This window comes from Bufo bufo, chromosome 7, assembly GCF_905171765.1.
Source record: "Bufo bufo chromosome 7, aBufBuf1.1, whole genome shotgun sequence".
Lineage (NCBI taxonomy): Eukaryota > Metazoa > Chordata > Amphibia > Anura > Bufonidae > Bufo > Bufo bufo.
Genome location: NC_053395.1, coordinates 156,783,582 through 156,804,943, shown reverse-complemented (window position 1 = coordinate 156,804,943; position 21,362 = coordinate 156,783,582). Strand labels below are relative to the sequence as shown.

At 45.2% G+C, this 21,362-nt stretch overlaps 1 protein-coding gene across 1 annotated transcript in view; it reads left to right on the top strand.

Annotated features, from left to right (window-relative positions):
- LOC121009059 (KAT8 regulatory NSL complex subunit 1-like protein) overlaps nucleotides 1-21,362 on the top strand; it is a 36,476-nt gene that overhangs the window by 3,173 nt on the left and 11,941 nt on the right. Inside the window, exons 2-10 of the mRNA XM_040441991.1 lie at nucleotides 2,462-2,580; nucleotides 2,744-2,939; nucleotides 9,290-9,455; nucleotides 9,541-9,654; nucleotides 11,467-11,568; nucleotides 13,245-13,303; nucleotides 13,478-13,632; nucleotides 16,516-16,564; nucleotides 20,075-20,184. Of these exons, the coding sequence (XP_040297925.1) occupies nucleotides 2,462-2,580; nucleotides 2,744-2,939; nucleotides 9,290-9,455; nucleotides 9,541-9,654; nucleotides 11,467-11,568; nucleotides 13,245-13,303; nucleotides 13,478-13,632; nucleotides 16,516-16,564; nucleotides 20,075-20,184 (1,070 nt within the window). The remainder of the gene's footprint in view (nucleotides 1-2,461; nucleotides 2,581-2,743; nucleotides 2,940-9,289; nucleotides 9,456-9,540; nucleotides 9,655-11,466; nucleotides 11,569-13,244; nucleotides 13,304-13,477; nucleotides 13,633-16,515; nucleotides 16,565-20,074; nucleotides 20,185-21,362) is intronic.

Genomic DNA, 21,362 nt, shown 5'->3' with positions numbered 1-21,362 from the left:
GAGGAGGGGGGAGCAGGGTCACTAGTGGGGGGGGGCTAGTAGTGGGTTGACAGGAGGAGGGGGGAGCGGGGTTACTAGTGGGGGGACAGGAGGAGGGGGGAGCAGGGTCACTAGTGGGGGGGAGCATGGTTACTAGTGGGGGTGACAGGAGGAGGGGGAGCAGGGTTACTAGTGGGGTGACAGGAGGAGGGGGGGCAAAGAACTGTGAGACTGGACAGAACCATGATTGGGGAGGGGGGGAATCACTTACTTGAAGACTGACAGGCCGGGCTTTTCACTGCCACAACATGGCCGGGGGGGGGGGGGGGGGGGGGGGGGGGGGGGGGGGGGGGGGGGGGGGTGTTCACTGCGCTGATGAATGTGGTGGAAAAGTCTAAGGTGTATTGGTAGACGCTTGTACAGGTGTTATTGCGACCTCTGCTTGTCTGCGTGATAAGTGCCATTTGGTGAAGTGAAAGAGACAACCCCTTTAATTCCATAGAAAACTCTGTTAAAGCGACTCAACTTCAGTTATTCCCTGTGGGAAAAATATTTGCATGTGGCCTTCTACTTATTGCAGAGAGACGAGTAGAGTGGAATTATTTTTTTCACAGAGAGCAAAAAAAGAAGTTGCTCATGACTTGACTTTTAAGTCACTTTGTAGCCCTAGCCAAAGCCATGAGGCTGTCTAGTGTGGAAGACCGTTGGCATTCCCTGAAATCCATGAACACCATATAATGCTCCATTTAATTCAAATGACTGTTCTTTGGCAATAAGCTGCTTGGAAGAATTTATCCTAATAGCAGGTCACCCTGCAGGTCAGCATTACTCCACGGGACCTGCGATCTCAAAAGAGGTGTCCAAATGGAATATCAAAATTCCATGTTTTTTTTATTTTTTTAAACCATCCAGAACCCAGCAGATTCCTTTAATTTTTATTATGATGATGCTGACGTGTCAAATGCTATATATGAAATCAGTGTTCCTTAAGTGACCCCACGGTTCTAGAGAAAAAGATGAGTTGCAGGATTAATGCATAGTTAAAAAGTAACTGGTGCCCCTTTTAATATTTTTCCAGGGATCTGCCCACTACTGATTCAGTCTGCATTCACCTAAAATGTCCTACCCAGGTAGTCTGAGAAGGTGGCAGCCATTTCGAAGGAATATGGTAAATTGTCTTCTTAGTGAGAAGACATGTATTAGTTCAGTATGGTCTAGTGCAGGCATGCTCAACCTGCGGCCCTCCAGCTGTTGCAAAACTACAATTCCCAGCATGCCCAAACAGCCTACAGCTATCAGCCTACAGCAGGGCATTGTGGGAGTTGTAGTTTTACAACAGCTGGAGGGCCGCAGGTTGAGCATGCCTGTATGTAATACAGTTTTTATAGCATTTTAGATGACCTCTAGTATAAAATGTCATCTGAATGGGTCTGGAATTTATTCACATGCTGCAGAAACAACTTCATATAGATATATAGGAAAGATTTAAAGCGGTTGTGCGGTGTGCGGATATTCATGGCCTGTCCTCAGGATAGGTCATCAATATCAGATCAGCGGGTGTCCAATTCCCAGCACTTCTGCCCATCAGCTGATTGATCAGAAACACAGAAAAATCTGGTGGAGACACCACGTCCTCAAGTAAAGTTTTAGTCCAGATGCTAGAGAAAAAGGCCTCTTGGGCTGAAACGTGTTCCTGATCTTCTGATCCTTATGGGGGAGCTCGCCACTCCCCCCGGAGACGTGCTCCCACTACTAATCAGACTAGGCGTGCTGTCCTGCCTCTTCTTTATCAGCTGATTAAAGCGGTCACAGCGCTCACGCTGCTTCCTCTTCAAAGTATACCTGCGCACCGACTCACTTGTAATAGCGGTGTAGCATAATTACAACTGCTCTGTCAATTCATTGGCAAAACTGCTATAGCTATATTATAGCTATATTATCCGCTCAGTGAGTGATCAGGTTACATGCTGGCCATAAAAGTCTATGGAGATAGGATGAGGAGAAGTGAGCTGCTTGAGGGAGGCAGAGGCACATACACACAGACATTGCTGCTATCTTTAGTACGTTTTTCTATCTCGCTGCAGTGCTGTATTCACAGCAAAACTGATCAGTATTGCATTATAAAGTCCTCTTTCATGCTGCTTGCTTTTTCTGACAGTGTATCACAGCAGGATGTCCCCTTCTCTGTATGTACAGTCTATGGGAGACATCATAGCAGCTAGCTTCAACAGCTGTCTATGGGAAAACTGACCATTTGAGCCTACATCGGTCCTCGGCTGTGTGATGTGACTCTCCCAACTGACAGTGTGCGGTGTGTAGACAGGAAGTCAGTTTCTCTCTTCACTCCTATGACATAATAGCCTGAATTTCCACTTCATAGGAACAGAGCTGTTATTGTACTTCATTACAGTAACAGGGGTAGACAGTGCTGAAATGGGGAATAAGATCAAAGAGTTCTCATGGATGTCGTCTTGTTTTTCAGAGTGCTCAACTGACTGAAATGGTCAGCAGTCTTATTGCAGCGATCCCCATGACTCTGTCTCCTACCAATCCCGTTAAACCCTTTGCAAATGGAAAGATGACGGCAAAAGGTCCTCCTGGGTAAGGCTTAGTGATTTCAAAGATAAACCATGTCCGTTCTACCTATTCAAGAAGCCAACACAGATGTACGCCAACGATGGCCACTCTCCAGGGGCAGTAGCAAGTGTAAGCTTTGGGAACAGTCCTGCTTTCAGTCCTGGCTCAAGGATTTGCTTCCTTTTAGAACATCAAAGCTACAAAAGGCATGCGCTCCCACCAGGAATGGATTCTGCAAGCAGCAGCCAGTAAAAAGAAGGAAGCGGATCCGTGTCAGAGCCTCCTCCAATTTTGGGAGCAGTTCAGCCCGCACCAGACCCCTGCTGCTCTTTCACAAGCGGAACCTATATAGAATGTTTCCGGACCACACGCCTTTACATTTGGTGAGGCTTATAGATTTAATCTGTCAAACCTTATTATAGACTCCAAATTCCTGAATGCACAGTATTAGGCTACTTTCACACTTGCGTTCGGGGTTCCGCTTGTGAGTTCCGTTTGAAGGCTCTCACAAGCGGCCCCGAACGGATCCGTACAGCCCCAATGCATTCTGAATGGATAAGGATCCGTTCAGAATGCATCAGTTTGACTCCGTTCCGCCTCCATTTCCGCTCAGGAGGCGGACACCCCAACGCAGCTTGCAGCGTTTTGGTGTCCGTCTGGCCGTGCGGAGCCAAACGGATTCGTCCTGACTTACAATGCAAGTCAATGGGGACGGATCCGTTTGACGTTGACACAATATGGTGCAATTGCAAACAGATCCGTCCCCATTGACTTTCAATGTAAAGTCAGGAGTCCCTATTAATATACCATCGATCTGAGTTTTCTCCAATCCGATGGTATATTTTAACTTGAAGCGTCCCCATCACCATGGGAACGCCTCTATGTTAGAATATACCATCGGATTTGAGTTAGATCGTGAAACTCAGATCCGACAGTATATTCTAACACAGAGGCGTTCCCATAGTGATGGGGACGCTTCAAGTTAGAATATACTAAGAACTGTGGACATAACGGCCCCCTGCTGCCTGGCAGCACCTGATCTCTTACAGGGGGCTGTGATCCGCACAATTAATGGTGCGGCACCTGAGGGGTTAATTGTGCGTATCATAGCCCCCTGTAAGAGATCAGGTGCTGCCAGGCAGCAGGGGCCAGACCCCCCTCCCCAGTTTTAAATTCATTGGTGGCCAGTGCGGCCCCCCCTCCCTCCCCAGTATTATATTTATTGGTGGCCAGTGCGGCCCCCCTCCCTCCCTCCCCAGTATTATATTCATTGGTGGCCAGTGCGGCCCCCCCTCCCTCCCCAGTATTATATTAATTGGTGGCCAGTGCGGCCCCCCTCCTCCCTCCCCAGTATTATATTCATTGGTGGCCAGTGCGGCCCCCCCTCCCTCCCCAGTATTATATTAATTGGTGGCCAGTGCGGCCCCCCTCCCTCCCTCCCCAGTATTATATTCATTGGTGGCCAGTGCGGCCCCCCCTCCCTCCCTCGTATTATATTCATTGGTGGCCATTGCGGCTTCTCCTCTCCCCCCCCCCTATAAGCATTGCTTATAGCACAGACCTTTCACTTACCAGTAGGAGGAGCGCCCGGCCGGTCACAGACAGCGCAGGTAAGTATAATGGTTCTAAAATTGCTAAGTAACCATGGCAGCCAGGACTGCAGTAGCGTCTTGGCTGCCATGGTAACCGATCGGAGCCCCAGCGATTAAACTGGGACTCCGATCGAAACTCTCCGCTGCCATCAATGATGGGGGGGGGGGGGGTGATTTTAATTAGGGGGGGGGGGAGGCCGCACTGGCCACCAATGAATATAATACTGGGGAGGGGAGGGGGGCCGCACTGGCCACCAATGAATATAATACTGGGGAGGGAGGGAGGGGGGCCGCACTGGCCACCAATGAATATAATACTGGGGAGGGAGGGGGGCCGCACTGGCCACCAATGAATATAATACTGGGGAGGGAGGGAGGGGGGCCGCACTGGCCACCAATGAATATAATACTGGGGGGGGAGGGAGGGGGCCGCACTGGCCACCAATGAATTTAAAACTGGGAAGGGAGGGGGGTCTGGCCCTGCTGCCTGGCAGCACCTGATCTCTTACAGGGGGCTATGATACGCACAGTTAACCCCTCAGGGGCAGCACCTGATAGGTTAATTGTGCGGATCACAGCCCCCTGTAAGAGATCAGGTGCTGCCAGGCAGCAGGGGGCAGTTATGTACACAGTTCTTTTAGTATATTCTAACTTGAAGTGTCCCCATCACCATGGGAATGCCTCTGTGTTAGAATATACTGTCGGATCTGAGTTTTCACGATGTGAAAACTCAGATCTGAAAAAATTGTTGTGCAGACGGATCCGTTCTGAACGGATGCAAGCGTTTGCATTATAGGTGCGGATCCGTCTGTGCAGATACCAGACGGATCCGCACCGAACGCAAGTGTGAAAGTAGCCTTAGGCCTCATGCTCACAACCGTTTTTGTGGTCTGTATCCGAGCCGCATTTTTTGCGGCTCGGGTGCGGACCCATTCACTTCAATGGGGCCATCCGTTGCACCGTTCCGTGGCCCCGCAAAAAAAATTTAGCATGTCCTATTCTTGTCCGTTTTGCGGACAAGAATAGGCATTTCTACAATGGTCCGGTTGCGGACCGCAAAAAACGGAACGGTTGTGTGCATGAGGCCTAAGACAGGGGCTGGAACAAATCATTGCGTTCAGTATATAAATGGCTGAACACGTAATAAATGGATGGACGGGAGCTGCTGTTACTTATGATGGCTCCCTGTTCTAACTCGTAGAGGAGGTTTCTGGCTGGGTGACCCTCTTTTATGATATGCTTTCGTCTTAGACCAACACTTACATTATGATTTAAATTGCATAATTACATCACAATTCAAACTCAGTATTCATAGAAAACATTTCGTTTTAGAATTTTTGGCAGTTTTTTTTAATTTCGGTAGTACTTTGCCATGAAAAATAAATACTAAATGTTGTCCTTCTCTAGAAGTAGGTTAAGTTAAAGGGGTTCTGCACTTTGTTTAAACTGATGATCAGCATCTGATCGTCGGGGGTCCAACACCTGGGCTGTTTGAGAAGGCTCCAGCAGCGCCGCGGCCTTCTCACTGTTTACCGCTGGCCGAGTGACGTCACGACTTGTATCAACTGGCCTGTGCGGGGCTAAGCTCCATTCAAAGGAACGGAGCTTAGCCATACCCAGGCCAGTGATACTAGTAGTGACGTCACTGGGCCTGCGGTAAACAATGAGAAGGCCGCGCCGCTGCCTTCTCAAACAGCTGATCGGTGGGGGCCCGGGTGTCGGACCCCCGACAATCAGATGCTGATGATCTATCCAGAGGATAGATCATCAGTTTAAACAAAGTGCAGAACCCCTTTAAGTAAGCTAAGTTCTTAATGGGAGAGCAAAGTAATCTCTGTTTACAATACAGCTGCATAGGGAAAGGTTTATCTGCAAAGTAATCCTCATTAGAATAATAGGTGGAAGACTGGAATGACTGACTGAATGACAACTCTGTTGTTCAACTGATAGGCCTAGATCTGGACTGGCCAACCTGCGGTTCTCCAGGTATTGTAAAACTACAACTCCTACTATGCCCTGCTGTAGGCAGACTAGTTTTGCAACAGCTGGAGGGCCGCAGGTTGGCCTTCCCTGGCCTAGATAAACATGCAAACAGAAGAGCAGTGCATTGATTAGTATAATGTGAGAGATCATGACCAGACACACTAATGGTATAGAATAAGGGAGGTGTGAGACGCTAATTGTGTCACCACCCCTCACTCCTCCCTGGTCTGACTGATGATCTGACAGAATGTTAAAGAGGTTTTGCAAGAATAAAATTTTATGATCTATCCTCAGGATAGGTCATAAGTATAAGATTAGTTGGTGTCTGACTTATGGTACAACCCACCGATCAGCTGTTTGAAGACTAGTATATACAGGGAGTGCAGAATTATTAGGCAAATGAGTATTTTGACCACATCATCCTCTTTATGCATGTTGTCTTACTCCAAGCTGTATAGGCTCGAAAGCCTACTACCAATTAAGCATATTAGGTGATGTGCATCTCTGTAATGAGAAGGGGTGTGGTCTAATGACATCAACACCCTATATTAGGTGTGCATAATTATTAGGCAACTTCCTTTCCTTTGGCACAATGGGTCAAAAGAAGGACTTGACAGGCTCAGAAAAGTCAAAAATAGTGAGATATCTTGCAGAGGGATGCAGCACTCTTAAAATTGCAAAGCTTCTGAAGCGTGATCGAACAATCAAGCGTTTCATTCAAAATAGTCAACAGGGTCGCAAGAAGCGTGTGGAAAAACCAAGGCGCAAAATAACTGCCCATGAACTGAGAAAAGTCAAGCGTGCAGCTGCCAAGATGCCACTTGCCACCAGTTTGGCCATATTTCAGAGCTGCAACATCACTGGAGTGCCCAAAAGCACAAGGTGTGCAATACTCAGAGACATGGCCAAGGTAAGAAAGGCTGAAAGACGACCACCACTGAACAAGACACACAAGCTGAAACGTCAAGACTGGGCCAAGAAATATCTCAAGACTGATTTTTCTAAGGTTTTATGGACTGATGAAATGAGAGTGAGTCTTGATGGGCCAGATGGATGGGCCCGTGGCTGGATTGGTAAAGGGCAGAGAGCTCCAGTCCGACTCAGACGCCAGCAAGGTGGAGGTGGAGTACTGGTTTGGGCTGGTATCATCAAAGATGAGCTTGTGGGGCCTTTTCGGGTTGAGGATGGAGTCAAGCTCAACTCCCAGTCCTACTGCCAGTTTCTGGAAGACACCTTCTTCAAGCAGTGGTACAGGAAGAAGTCTGCATCCTTCAAGAAAAACATGATTTTCATGCAGGACAATGCTCCATCACACGCGTCCAAGTACTCCACAGCGTGGCTGGCAAGAAAGGGTATAAAAGAAGAAAATCTAATGACATGGCCTCCTTGTTCACCTGATCTGAACCCCATTGAGAACCTGTGGTCCATCATCAAATGTGAGATTTACAAGGAGGGAAAACAGTACACCTCTCTGAACAGTGTCTGGGAGGCTGTGGTTGCTGCTGCACGCAATGTTGATGGTGAACAGATCAAAACACTGACAGAATCCATGGATGGCAGGCTTTTGAGTGTCCTTGCAAAGAAAGGTGGCTATATTGGTCACTGATTTGTTTTTGTTTTGTTTTTGAATGTCAGAAATGTATATTTGTGAATGTTGAGATGTTATATTGGTTTCACTGGTAAAAATAAATAATTGAAATAGGTATATATTTGTTTTTTGTTAAGTTGCCTAATAATTATGCACAGTAATAGTCACCTGCACACACAGATATCCCCCTAAAATAGCTAAAACTAAAAACAAACTAAAAACTACTTCCAAAAATATTCAGCTTTGATATTAATGAGTTTTTTGGGTTCATTGAGAACATGGTTGTTGTTCAATAATAAAATTAATCCTCAAAAATACAACTTGCCTAATAATTCTGCACTCCCTGTAATGTATATCAGCTGTCAGCTCAGTCTCATTCACTTGAATAGGACTGAGCTGCACAAAGGCCATGTGACTGATGGACACGATGTCACAGGCCATGCCCCATTCCAACAACTAATCAGCGAGGGTGCTGGGAGTCAGACCTCCATCAACTAGATATAGATTACCTATCCCGAGGATAGGTCATCAGTATAGAAGTCCCAGAAAATGTAAGTGTGGCTCCGCTGAGTTAAAACTCTGGGGAGGAGCCAGCCTACAGAAAGTGACTCCAAGAGCTTATGCCTAGAAAACCATCCACCCATTTTTTTTATACAAAGCATAGATAGACTACACATACAGGTTGATAATATGTAATAAAATGTTGATGGAAGTGTCCCTTTAATTAGACATCTGGACAGCAGTGTGAAAGTAGTTCCCATGATCGGCCAGCTTGTGTCAAGCAGTGACTTCTAGGAATGCACTTCCTCTGCCAGCAATCTTGTATTCCCTTTACAAGCTGAGACTGTGTAGCTTCTGCCATTGTGCTGAGCAAATTTTCAAGCATAGCCTGTAATATGTGGATTTGTGAGCGTTTCCCATGTCTTACAGAGAATCCCAATGGAATTTATTTTTATTAGTTTATTTTATTTTTTTCTTTTATGATATTATATCCTTGTTGTAAAATGATGAGAAGCCTCAGACAGGCATTAAAGAAGTTGTCCGACTTGCGTGAAAACCTCCCTGCGACCCCAAGTATCTTTAGCCTTGTGCTGTATACCGCTGAGGTTGGTCATTGGTTGCAGCGATCAAGTGCCATATACGACCATGTCACCGCTGCAACCTGTAAAAGTTCCGGAGCAGCATTGCTGGGAATGATTAGGGGTTAATGGTAAGTAATGTGTTCTTTTATTACCATTTTTGGGGTTGATGGGGTGGTTTTCTCATAAGTCGGAAACTCGTGCAGTGGTTTAGTATTCCTGATGACCCTGAGGATAGGTCGTCAATATCAGATTGGCCAATCAGCTGTCTGAAGTGGTCACAGCGCTGCTTCCTTTTCATAGTTTACCTGCAGGCGTCTCCTTTGCAGCGTCAGCGCAGTGTCTTTACAACTGATCCGTCCCATTCAACTGACGTACAAGTGCTGCCCCCCTTCCAACAGCTGATCAGAGGGGGTGCTGGGAGATGGACCCACCAATTTGATATTTCTTAGGTCCTATGTTTTTTACATTGACTGTGCTTATTGCTGCAGACGTTGCACTCTCACCAAGCACTACATGGAAGTAATGAGTCATGGCAAACCTCAGACTACAGCTCTACCTGGATCAGTTGTGACAAGCCTCAAAAATCTGTGCTGGTAAACAGAGATGTCTGTGAGATAGAGCCAAACTTCCACCCCATCTTGTCACTACCTGCTGGTAAGCCTCAACTCTGATTCACCGTTCAGTGCCACGTGCAATGTCCGTTTTTTCACCTCTTTGACTTTCTTGATTTGTCATCTAGACCTTCCATTACATCTGCACCTTGAGGGTTTGCTGACGACGTGCAAGACTGACATTAGGGATTCACTAAATAGCAGATTTTTCAACTATGATGACGATGAAAATCTCTCTCATGGTAGGTCTATAGATTTGTGTTACATTTGAAAGGTGGCGCTGGCATTTGGCTCTGGCTATTCTGTGCATTCTACACAGTAAAGCATACCCCAACACAACATATATATATATTTTTATCCAAATAGGTTCAAAATTCTATGCTTTTTACGTTCTTAATATAACTTTATAGCAGTCAGAACTGAATTATTCCTGATACAGAGCTTGTGCATAGGCCTACATTTAAAGGGCCTCAGTCACCCCTGACCAGCCTGTTGACTACAGTAATGTATGAATAGTATACATGACGCCAAGTTCACTACAGCAACTCTAATCACTGTGTTCCCCCAGCTGTGCGCCCACAAACCAGCCATGCAATGCGCAGAGAGGACTCCCAAGTGCACCCATAATGAAGAGGAGTCCTAGACTAGTACTAGCCTGGTTTGTGGGAACGCAGTGATTGTTACTGATGTAAACTCTGCGTCATGTGTAGTATTCATGCATTACTATAAAAAGGGACTTTATTACACCCAGTATAACACCCATATTAAAAGGGGTATTCCCATTTAAGACAATGGGGGCATATCGCTAGGATATGCCCCCATTGTCTGATAGGTTCGGGTCCCAGAGGTGGGATCCGCACCTACACCGAGAATGGAGCAGGGAAGGTGGTTTTCCGGGATCCAGCCACCACCAAGTGCTCTCCCCGTAGTAGTGAATGAGAGTGAACTGCGCTTGCGCGGCCACCGCTCCCATTATTTCTACAAGGCCAACAGAAATAGCCGAGCTATTTTCGGTGGCCGAATAGAGGGTGGCAGTGTGCCCTCCATAACTTTCGGGGCTTCCGTTCTTAGTGTAGCGGTGGACCCACACCTATCAGACAATGGGGACATATCCTAGCGATATGCCCCCATTGTCTGAGATGGATAAACCCCCTTTAAGTGTTTGGTGGCAGTAGCACTCACTGCTTTCTCATGACAGACGTACATTTTGGATAGGGGATGACTTGTTGTTACTGGAATACCCCTTTAATCATCATGGCATTGTCACCACTACTGCCCTGGACCCTCTAGACTGCACTCTTCCCAGACCCCTCTGAGTGAAAGCTGTAGCAGACAACAGGAGACCAATAAAGCTTTCACACACATTGGTTGGCTGGGAAGCATTCAGTGCAGACAGCGGAGGTGCTGACCATTAAAGGGCCACCTCCTGGGCACCTGTGTTTATGGCACAAGGAGAATTAAAGCTTCCATTTTTCTGTCATGCGACCTACATGACTATCACACAAGTTATGTTTGCCTTGCGCTCCTGTCACCCATATAGTGCTGTCAGTAGTTTTCAGGGGCCAAAACTGCTGACAGACTCCCCTTTTTTGATCTTACAAATATAGAGATGATAAAGAACATGTTCGGAGCAGTTGAGCTCAGCATGGGACTTCTCATTGTGACTGTTGACACCTATGGGGTTACTGAGTTAATTCAGCATTAAGATGTTTAATTAAACTTTGTGTTCCACTTCTTGGTCACTCAGTGCTGTGATTATGGTTATTTAGCCTCATAATTGTATGTGAGATGATATACCGTACTTACACAGTGGTCACAGTCTTATTTTTATCTAGTCATGCGGCCGCCCCTGGGGAAATGTTTGGATGACCGTGGCTTGCCAGGAAAAATTAGCTGCCTGCTCGGAGCCAGACCTGATTAGCTGCCTGCTCGGAGCCAGACCTGATTAGCTGATCACCTGAAATGAATACAAAACCCTCAACTAAACGTTAATTTTGTGATTATTGTGTCTGATTATCGGTCTTTTTCACATGTTTGAATGGTTCTGTTTCTAGTACCAGCCAGATGGAGCAAGAGTTGTACCTCAAGCCCTGGGCCACAACTTGTACTTGAAACGCACAACCAAGAAAGACAAGGTGGAGGCATGGCTGAAGCCGGTAATACCAAAACTGTGGAATGGTTATCCTTTAATAAAAAAAATGTCATTTTATCTTTGAGAAATGTTTTAAATGTATGTTGTGCTATCTGGCATAACTTTCTCTGGCTGCTGTGTGTCTCTTCTGATAGATGACACTTTATATTTTTATGAGTGAATGATTTAATTATTTAAAGGTAGCACTCTGCCGAACTCCAGACACGTTCCCTTGGGAAAGCTGTGGCCACCCATACATTACCACTGCAGTCTCCTCAGTGTAGTGTTACATGTATTGCAATGAATGGTGTTCTTTACATGGACAATCCTGGCCCACAAGGTGGGGGAGATGCTCTTACATAGTGGCTTTACTACCTGACTTGAGGGGCTCCACCTCTATGATGTACATATTCCTTAATGTGGGGTCCACTTACCTGGGTATGCCATCAGGTGAAAGTCTGAGCTGAACTCTAACACCTAGGCTAGGGTGTGGCTTGGGAAGAGAGAAAAACTTGGCCTAAGGTTATGTCCACATCTGTTAGGGAATTCCGGTACTCCTTTCCAGCAGAGGAGCAGAATACTGGAATTGTCGTATTCAATATAGCCAGGGCCCGCTGGATCCCTATTCACTGTAATGGCAGCCATTGGGTTTTTTAGCATGAATGCAGGCGTTCTCAGAGTTAAAGCCACAGACCAGACCTAGCTTTTGCTGATCTGTGCACATGTCGCAGGTCAGCCTGTTTCACTACAATTATTCTGGTGATCGAAGCCCTTTAAGGGACCTGTACCACAAGGCACAGATGTTCTATAGTCCCATACTAAGGAACTTTACACGATCTATGCACATGTCATGCATGACCCCTAGCGCTGATACTAGATATATTTGTATTGTAGACTTGGTACCCATGATGTGTCGGCCTAGCACAACCTCAGGAATTAGCACTTAGTGGCTCATTTATTAAGACCAGTGTTTTAGACACCGGTCTTAATAAACCTCTAAGCTGGCTGTGGTTCCGCCAGAGTTATGGCGAGGTGCGGGCCTCTTCATTACTTCGGAGGGTCCACCATCGCTTCTAAACGTAAGATAGCTTCCTAACTGTCTTACATTTATACCTTTTTCTACTCCTGAAACAAGCGTGGAAAATGGTACATAAGATGGGCCTGCCGGCCGGACCCCTTCCCAGCCCATTCCACGCCCACTTATTTAGACCTGGCGTGAGCGGGGAGAAGTCGCAGATTGCGGCGCAACTAACTGTTGTGCCACAATCTGTGCCTGAAATATGCCTAATATATGCGTATTTAAGCTTAATAAATGACCCCCTGGTCCTTGTCATCCTAGCAAAACACTTTAGACATCCAAGGGGCGGATTGGCCATAGACCTTATGTGCCGATGCCCAGGAGGCCGCCTAAGCCCTCCTCTTTGCCCCTGGCCGGGTACATAATGGGCAATATATTGTGCTGTACTGTGGTATATGGGACGGTATGTCTGCTGGAATGGTATTTTTGCTATGGTATTGCTGACCCCCGCCTACTTATGTTACCCAGCCTTCTGTCAATTTGGACCCACCTACAACATGGGGCCAACTTTTAGTTTTTTCCAGGGCCACTTCAAATTCCCAGTCCGCCCCCTGTACGCCCCGCTTCAATACTCAATGAAGAGAAACATACATGTAATAGATTTTCTCTCTCTTTATTCTCAGATGCTCAGCCCAGCCATGATCTCACGGGGACCCACACTTCTCATAAAACCTCTGTACAGGTATTTTAAAAGACACTAACATTTGAAAAAACATTTCCAGCATGAGAATGAAGAACATACGACTGTATCTATGTTGGTGCAGTTTACAATACAGTATTTAATAGACTGGTAGATCTATGAAAAGGTAAAACGTATTAACTACTTTCCATTTCTCTTCTTTTTTGTGTGTTTCAGTTAGAGGCACGGGACCCCGGCATTGTGCTAAGTGCAGCAAGGCGAAGATTGAGGAGTGAAAGCTCCTACGACATTGACAACATAGTTATCCCCATGAACCTGGTTGCACCATCTAAATTAGAGAAATTACATTACAAAGAAATTCTCACCCCAAGGTATTTGCCAGCATGTTGATTTGCTCTCATCACCTGCGATACAGATCCTGGCCTTGGCGGCACTGTATGGCATGGATACAGATGTATGTTCATATAGGACCCTTTATATTGTAGAAATCACTAAGCAAGCATGCTTTATCAGATGCTCCAGCACTTCTAATGGAGTATAATATGTGCTGTGTGGTATACAGTACTGAAAAGCATCGGTTACAGAACCCTACTGCAGGTCACAATGCATGTATATGGTAGCCCTGGGTAATAACAGTAATATGGTGTGAAAACCTATTAAAGTAATTTTTTTCACATTTAAAGGGTTTCTGTGTTATTAGATTAAACCCTATTAAGCTAGCTGACATGTCAGCTTAACCTAACTAGCCTATTCCTACTTTTATCTATGCCCCCGTTACGCCAAACTTTTATAATATGCTAATTAGCCTCTAGGAGCAGGGGGGGAGGCATTGTTCCTGCTCCTAGAGGCTCTGTTCTCCCACCTTTGTCGCCTCCGTCCAAGTCCTGATTGACAGGGCCAGGCAGCGCTCGCATCTGTCTGCCAGCCCTGTGCTCTGGTGAAATCTCGCGCTGTTCAGCATTCGGCGCAGGCGCGGTGAGGAAGCTGGCAGCCTGCGAGCGTCTTTTCCTCACCGCGCCTGCGCCAAATACTTAACGGAGCGAGATTTCAGCAGAGCACAGGGCTGGCAGACAGATGCGAGCGCTGCCTGGCCCTGTCAATCAGGACTTGGAGGGAGGCGACAAAGGTGGGAGAACGGAGCCTCTAGGAGCTGGAACAACGCCCCCCCCCCCCCCCCCCCCCCCTGCTCCTGGAGGCTAATTAGCATATTATAAAAGTTTGGCGTAACAGGGGCATAGATAAAAGTAGGAATAGGCTAGTTAGGTTTAGCTGACATTAGCACATCGCTAATGTCAGCTAGCTTTATAGGGTTAAATCTGGTGACAGAATCCCTTTAAAGATTAATTTGATCCAGTGTAATAACTACTGATCCAATGGTATGCAACCAAATATTAAAGGGAATGTGTCCTCAGAAAATGGCCCATTGTTTACTTTAAATCCAGTTTGTATGTTAAACATGTTAAGAATTTTTGGAGATGTCATTTTTAAAGAAGCACGAAAATGTTTATTCTCTGACCTGTTAGAAAGGTACATGATGTAAATTGTAGTGAATGTAATCTTCTTACCAGTGACTGTATTTGTGAGTTATAACCTCCCTTCTGATCCTCAGCTGTGTCATGTGACCAACACTCTCCAACTGACACAGGATAGGAAGTCAGTGCTTCTCTATTCATTCCTATGAGACTGCCATTGAGGCTCCCATACAGACATGAGATGCTGTGTTATTTGGAGAGTCAGAGTGCTGGTCACATGACACAGCTGAGGATCAGAAAGGAGGTTATGACTCACAAATACAGTCTCTGGTAAGAAAATTACAGTTTACATCATGTACCTTTCTAACTGGTCAGAGAGTAACTTTGTTTTTGTGAGTGCTTCTTTAATTTTCCATGTCACTATATTAAATAAAAATTCCTAAAAATCCTGCAGTTTTCCCACTGGCTTTTAGGCTGAATAGTAAGCGCCACTTCATGGTCTGTACACATCACTTTTCTTAATGTTTTGTAAATGCTGTTAAGAACAGCTCTTGTCTATAACCCATGTGCCTGCTGTAAAGCATATCTCTAAATGCTGTCAACAACTGCTCAGGCAAGATGGCCGCCCCCCATTACCTCAATCATAGGATAAATAAATCTGAAAATCAGAAAATAAAAATTGATTAGAAAAAGGGTATCACTATCTTGTGTAACTGGCTGAAAAATCTAGGTGACACATTCCCTTTAAGTCAACTCCCGCCTATATCATAACTGGACGTTGGCCTCTGGGCTCTTACAAGAACAGGATCCTTAAAAGTGCCAGCTTAAAGGGGTTCTCTAGGCCTGTATTTGAAGTGGCTCTTTCAGGTAACCTGTGGAGAGAATACGCTTTCAGCAGTACTTACCCTTCCATCGCTCCGCCCATTCTGCGATTTCCGGCTGGTATCACAGAACTGTGGTCTCTTCCTCTGATGTCTCATCTTTCTTCCTATTGTCAGTTGGGATTGGCAGAACGATGGAAAGGTAAGCACTGCTGAAAGTGTATTCTCTCCACAGGTTAGCCGAAAGACCCATTTTAGGAACAGGCCTTCCCCTTTAAGGCCCTATTCAGACAGCAGCATTGTGACCATAGTGTGGAATGTAAAATGCGACCACATTAGAGCAGTCTAAATGATGCTGGAGCTACATAAGCAGCACTCATAGTTTCACTGCACTCAAATTGGCCCACGTCTGGCTATCTCTGTCAGTCCCATAGACTTAGGATGAAGCGACAGCGTGCATGGTCCACCACTCCTTTCATACTCCCCCTTCTTCCCCCTTACTGTGGTCATGCAGTGAGGAGGACTGGGGGACTTGGATCCTCGTTTTAGTGATCAGTTTGGAAACCTAGTGTTCAGACATTTATTGTCTAGTGCAGTGATGCTCAACCGGCGGCCCTCAAGCTGTTGTAAAACTACAACGCCCACCATGCCCTGCTATAGGCTGATAGCTGTAGGCTGTCTGCGCATGCTGGGAGTTGTAGTTTTGCAACAGCTGGAGGGCCCCAGGTTGGGTATCCCTGGTCTAGTGGATAGGTAATAAATGTCCAATGTGGAACAAGCCCTTTAAATGGCAGCCTATGGGATAGATCCTTCTGTCCTTCATCAGGTCTCCTGACCGCTGAAATCTTTCACAAATTACTAGAGATACATTATGGATATTCTTCAGTTCTGTAGAACTAAGAATAGAGGCAAGTTTGTTCTTATAATTTTACTACTTCTAATTATTCTGATTAATTTTCAGTTGGAAAGAAGTTGCACTTGAACCATTGACATGTCCTCCGTGTGAAGAGGTTAGTTTTATCTCTGTGTCTCAAGTTATTTTTTTTAATAGCACATTTCCTCAACCCTCAGCCCAGTCATTCCCTTATATAGGGATTTCCAGGACTAATATATTGGCGATCTATGTCCAGGATAGGTCATCAGTAGGGGTCCTGCGCCCCCAACAACCATCTGTTAGCGGAAGCCGCTGTTCCAGGAAGTTTACAGTATGTAGAGGTAGAGCCAGAACACTACTGCTCCGTTCAGTGTGTAGTGGCCACTCTGTCGGGGGGGGCTCTACTTGTATAAGCGTTTAATAGAACAGGTTCTGTAGACATCTGTGTGGAATCAGCTGATGACGGTGTAAAAGGAGTGCGCTAATTCTTGGCACTAGCATCGACCTGTAAGGCTGAGTTCACACTTGAGTTATTTGGTTAGTTTTGGCCCCGTGACTGCCCTAATAAGTGAAGTGTGCAGTGATTCTAAGAGCGACGCCTGTCATCTGCATGTCATACTGACTCACAGTATTATTTCACTACCACAGCAGACTCCCTATGCGTGTAACTGCAAGGCACAGTGTTCTACACCACTATAAAGGCTCTCTGCAGACAGGAAATAGCTGTTTTTTAACGCGATTTGCCACGAATAAATTCGGATCAAACCAAATTTTTTTAAAATATTCGGCAAACCGGCAGAATTTAAATTTTGAAAAATTTGATCATCTCTAGTTAATATACATCAATAACAATATATTGATTTTCATATTAATATATATTTTTTTAATATTTAAATGTGGGCTTTAAACAAATACAAAGGAATACATTGAAATTGCAGTTCTCATTTAACCCTTTTGGACTGATGGTGTCCAAAGAGAAAATCCAAAAGACCTCTCTTTGTAATAGTCTTTTTTCTAATTGGTCCCTGTTCACACTAGTTACCTCTTCCAATACCATCCATATTAAAGAGGACCTGTCACCGCTCCTGACATGCCTGTTTTAATAGCTTCATGCATTCCCCATGTAATAACAATTCTGGAGCATCTATTCTTACGTCTGTATGTTGTGCCATTCCTTTATTATTTCTACTAGAAGTCATGAATGAATTGCTAGCAGCCTGCAGTAAGGGTACAGAGGGGTGGTAACCAGTTGGGGGGGGGGGTGTCCCTGCACAGACTCACTCTATCCAATCAGTGCCGCCATTTTCAGACAGCTCAGAAGCTATCTTACATTTAGAACTGGCGGAGGATCCACCGAAGTCATGAAGAGGCCGGGGCCTCTACATAACTTCGGCGATCCACCGCCAGTTTAGGGGTTTCTTAAGACCGGTGTCTTAAACGCCGGTCTTAATAAATGTGCCCCAATAAATCTAGACTTTTCAGTATTTTGCTATAGATTTTGAGATATCTTGAAGCTTAAAAAAACTGTGAAAAACCACCATTTAAAATACAGCGAAAAAAGATGTTAAAATGCTGTGTGTGAATGTAGCCTGCAGCATCAGTTGTGATCTATTTTGCGAGAAAATTGCCCATGTGTGATTCTGCTTTCAAAGGTCTCTGCCATCCAATAAATCTAAATGTTTGATATTCCAGCGGTTCCATTTACTGCACTGCAAAGTAGTAAACCAAAGCTAAAAATCTTCAGTGCAATCTCCATAGTCTGCAGCACAACCTTAGACCTCATGCATAAGGGCCGATTACATGTCTGTGTTGTAGGTATCCATAGTGTGGCACAATGTGGGCTCATACTGTGTCTTGAATTTTCTATAGCGGCCAACACGAGAGCAAATTAGAGGCACCATAGAGTGAAGCTTGGAGATCTTAGGAGTCTGTAATCTGTGACTGCGCATATTTTTCACATTTATATTTATCACTTTAAAAAAAACATTTATTCATTAGTGGATTTAATTTGTGGCTTTACGAAGCAAATAAAAGCCAGGGTCATACTTTACGTTTTAATGCAGCTGTTGAATGTAGTTTTTTGTAGCAGAAAATTAATCAGCTGTCTGAAAGCTAGAATCTAGAGCCTTAAAGGGGTTGTCAGACTTTTATAATAAAATAAAGCACTGTAAATCTGATGGTACGCAATATATACATAAGTTAAAGGGAACCTGTCACCGGGATTTTGTGTATAGAGCTGAGGACATGGGTTGCTAGATGGCCGCTAGCACATCCGCAATACCCAGTCCCCATAGCTCTGTGTGCTTTTATTGTGTAAAAAAAACGATTTGATACATATGCAAATGAAACTGAGATGAGTCCTGTCCGTGAGATGAGTCAGGGACAGGACTCATCTCAGGTTAATTTTCATATCTATTAAATCATTTTTTTTACACAATAAAAGCACACAGAGCTATGGGGACTCGGTATTGCGGATGTGTTAGCCGCGATCTAGCAACCCATGTCCTCAGCTTTATACACAAAATCCTGGTGACAGGTTCCCTTTAAGCAAGTTTTAGGCACAAAAGATGTATAGATTTACTCATTTACCTAATTCTGTCCTGGCCCCTTTGTTTGCATGCAGTTGCAGAGCTGTGGGGGAGTGTAACAACAATCTCTGAGGTTTTCCTCATATATATTTGTGGGTGTCAACAAAGACTGCCTTTTCCCTCCCCCTGCTCTGCAAAGGGAGTGAATAAAATTGCTGCCCTGCCTGCATTCTGACTGCTGGGATACTTGTGTTGTATGTGTGGGACTACAAGTCCCAGCTGTCCAGTACAATTACATTGCTGATACACACAGGACCCCCCTACCTGTTCTTGTGCAATGCTCTGCTTAGCACTCCAACACAACCTTCAGACATGCACCTCCTGCTCCCTCAGGCTTGTGCACGGAATGTCATCAGAGCAGGGGAAGAAGCTGACATCACAGGTCATGTGACCTCCGCTAACTAGGAGAACGGGCCAATATAGATTAAGTGAATTGAAAATCCCTTACATTTGATTAGTTAGAAACATGCAAAGAACAAAAAAATAACTTGGACAAACCCTTTAATGATTCATTAGAATGATGCATGCCAAAACTGCATCAAATGGCAAGTGTGAATGAAGCTCAAAGTGGTTGTCTGCATTGGGCAAAAAATTACCCAAGAAGGGAAATGTGATGAAACACTAAACACAGCATTACTAACCCATTTATTCCCCTGCCATTCCGGTGACAACTCTCTGGTTCTCCATAGGCCTCAGTTTACTTGGCCACAGCAGTGACATGTATGTATAGCCACATGACCACCACAGCCAATCACTGGCATCAGCTGTCTTGTGCTGTGTACCACTGAAGCCAGTGACTGGGTGCAGAGGCCACCTATACAGGCAAGTCAGCACTGCGGCCAAGTAAACAGACTGGTGGGGAGGACCAGAGTGGTGCTGCTGGAGCCGGGGGGAAGGGGGGGGAGAGTAACTGGGTAAATAATGCTTCTTTTATTGTTTTAGCACATTCTTTTTTTACCCAACTCGGGCAACCTCTTTAAGGGCAATAGGTGACTTTGGTTAAGAAGTGTCCAAATTGCTCATATTTTTTATCACATTAATTACTATTTTATCATCAGATTGAAGATCTGTCAGATGAGGCTTTTTTAATCCGACATCAAAAATATGAGCGGGCAGAAAGGGCTCGCTGGTCATTTTGGGAACAGAGCAAATGGCCAAAACGGAGCAGGTAAATTGAAGCGAAAATTGAAGCAAAGGTAAGGCTGTCAAAAAATAAGAAATGTCCTCCGATGAGCTGAAGTAATAACTTCATAAATTAATTTGTACCTTGGTACCTTGGAACCGAACCCAATTTCGGGAAATGTTTTTTTACAGTACAAATTAATTTAAGAAGTTACTACCCGAAGTCTCGCGAGACTTCGCGAGGCAATAACTTCGGCTCATCGGAGCCAATACATTCCAATACTGTACGGAGCTCCTGCTCCGTAGAGTATTGGAATTAAGTTTTATGCGAATCGACTTCAGAGGTTTCATCCGGAGTCAATTTGCTCATCCCTAGCCATGAGAATGGCCAATGACCCAATGGGAAATTTCCCTTTACTGTCTATGGCCAGTAACCGAGGCTATTAATTGTTTCATGCTTATTGTATTTGTGTTTTTTTTTACATTATGTAAGTTATCACCTTTTAGATGTACAGCCCTATGGAATTAACGGCGCTGCAAATCAATAATAATATTAACAAGTACACTGTATACTAAAGACTTTGTGTCTTTTATTTAGTGGTGTTGGGTACAGTCTCTCTGTAGGGGTTGTGCCCTCGATATGGCAGCATAAGTCTGGTTACAGATGTCCTTAGAAGTTAAAGGGAATCTGTCAGCAGATTTGTACCTATAAAATTGGCTAACCCGTTACATGTGTACTTGGCAGCTGGGGCGTTGCCATTACACCTAGAGGCTCTGCTCTCTCTCTGCAACTGCTGCGCCCTCTTCACTTTAATTGCCAGGGTCAGGTATGAGGAGGTAGTCACTACCTGGCCCTGTCAATCAATGTGGAGAGGGCGCAGCAGTTGCAGAGAGCGCAGAGCCTCTAGGTGTAACGGTAACGCCCCAGTTGCTCCTAAAGGCTCATTTGCATATAGTAAAACATGTTTCTCTGCAATGCGGGCACATATGAACATGGGACTAACACAGATGCCTTCAGCTGCCACTTGCACATGTAACAGGTCAGCCAGTGTCATAGGTACAAATCTGCTGAAAGATGCCCTTTAAGGCTCCATGCCATACATGCCCATGATATCATCACCAGAGCATGATTGTGACTGAAAGCCGGGCTTCCAATGTAACCTGGCATCTAGGTAGTTAGACAAAGTGGTCTGTCATTCTTTCATACCCCTATTCTGACCTGTT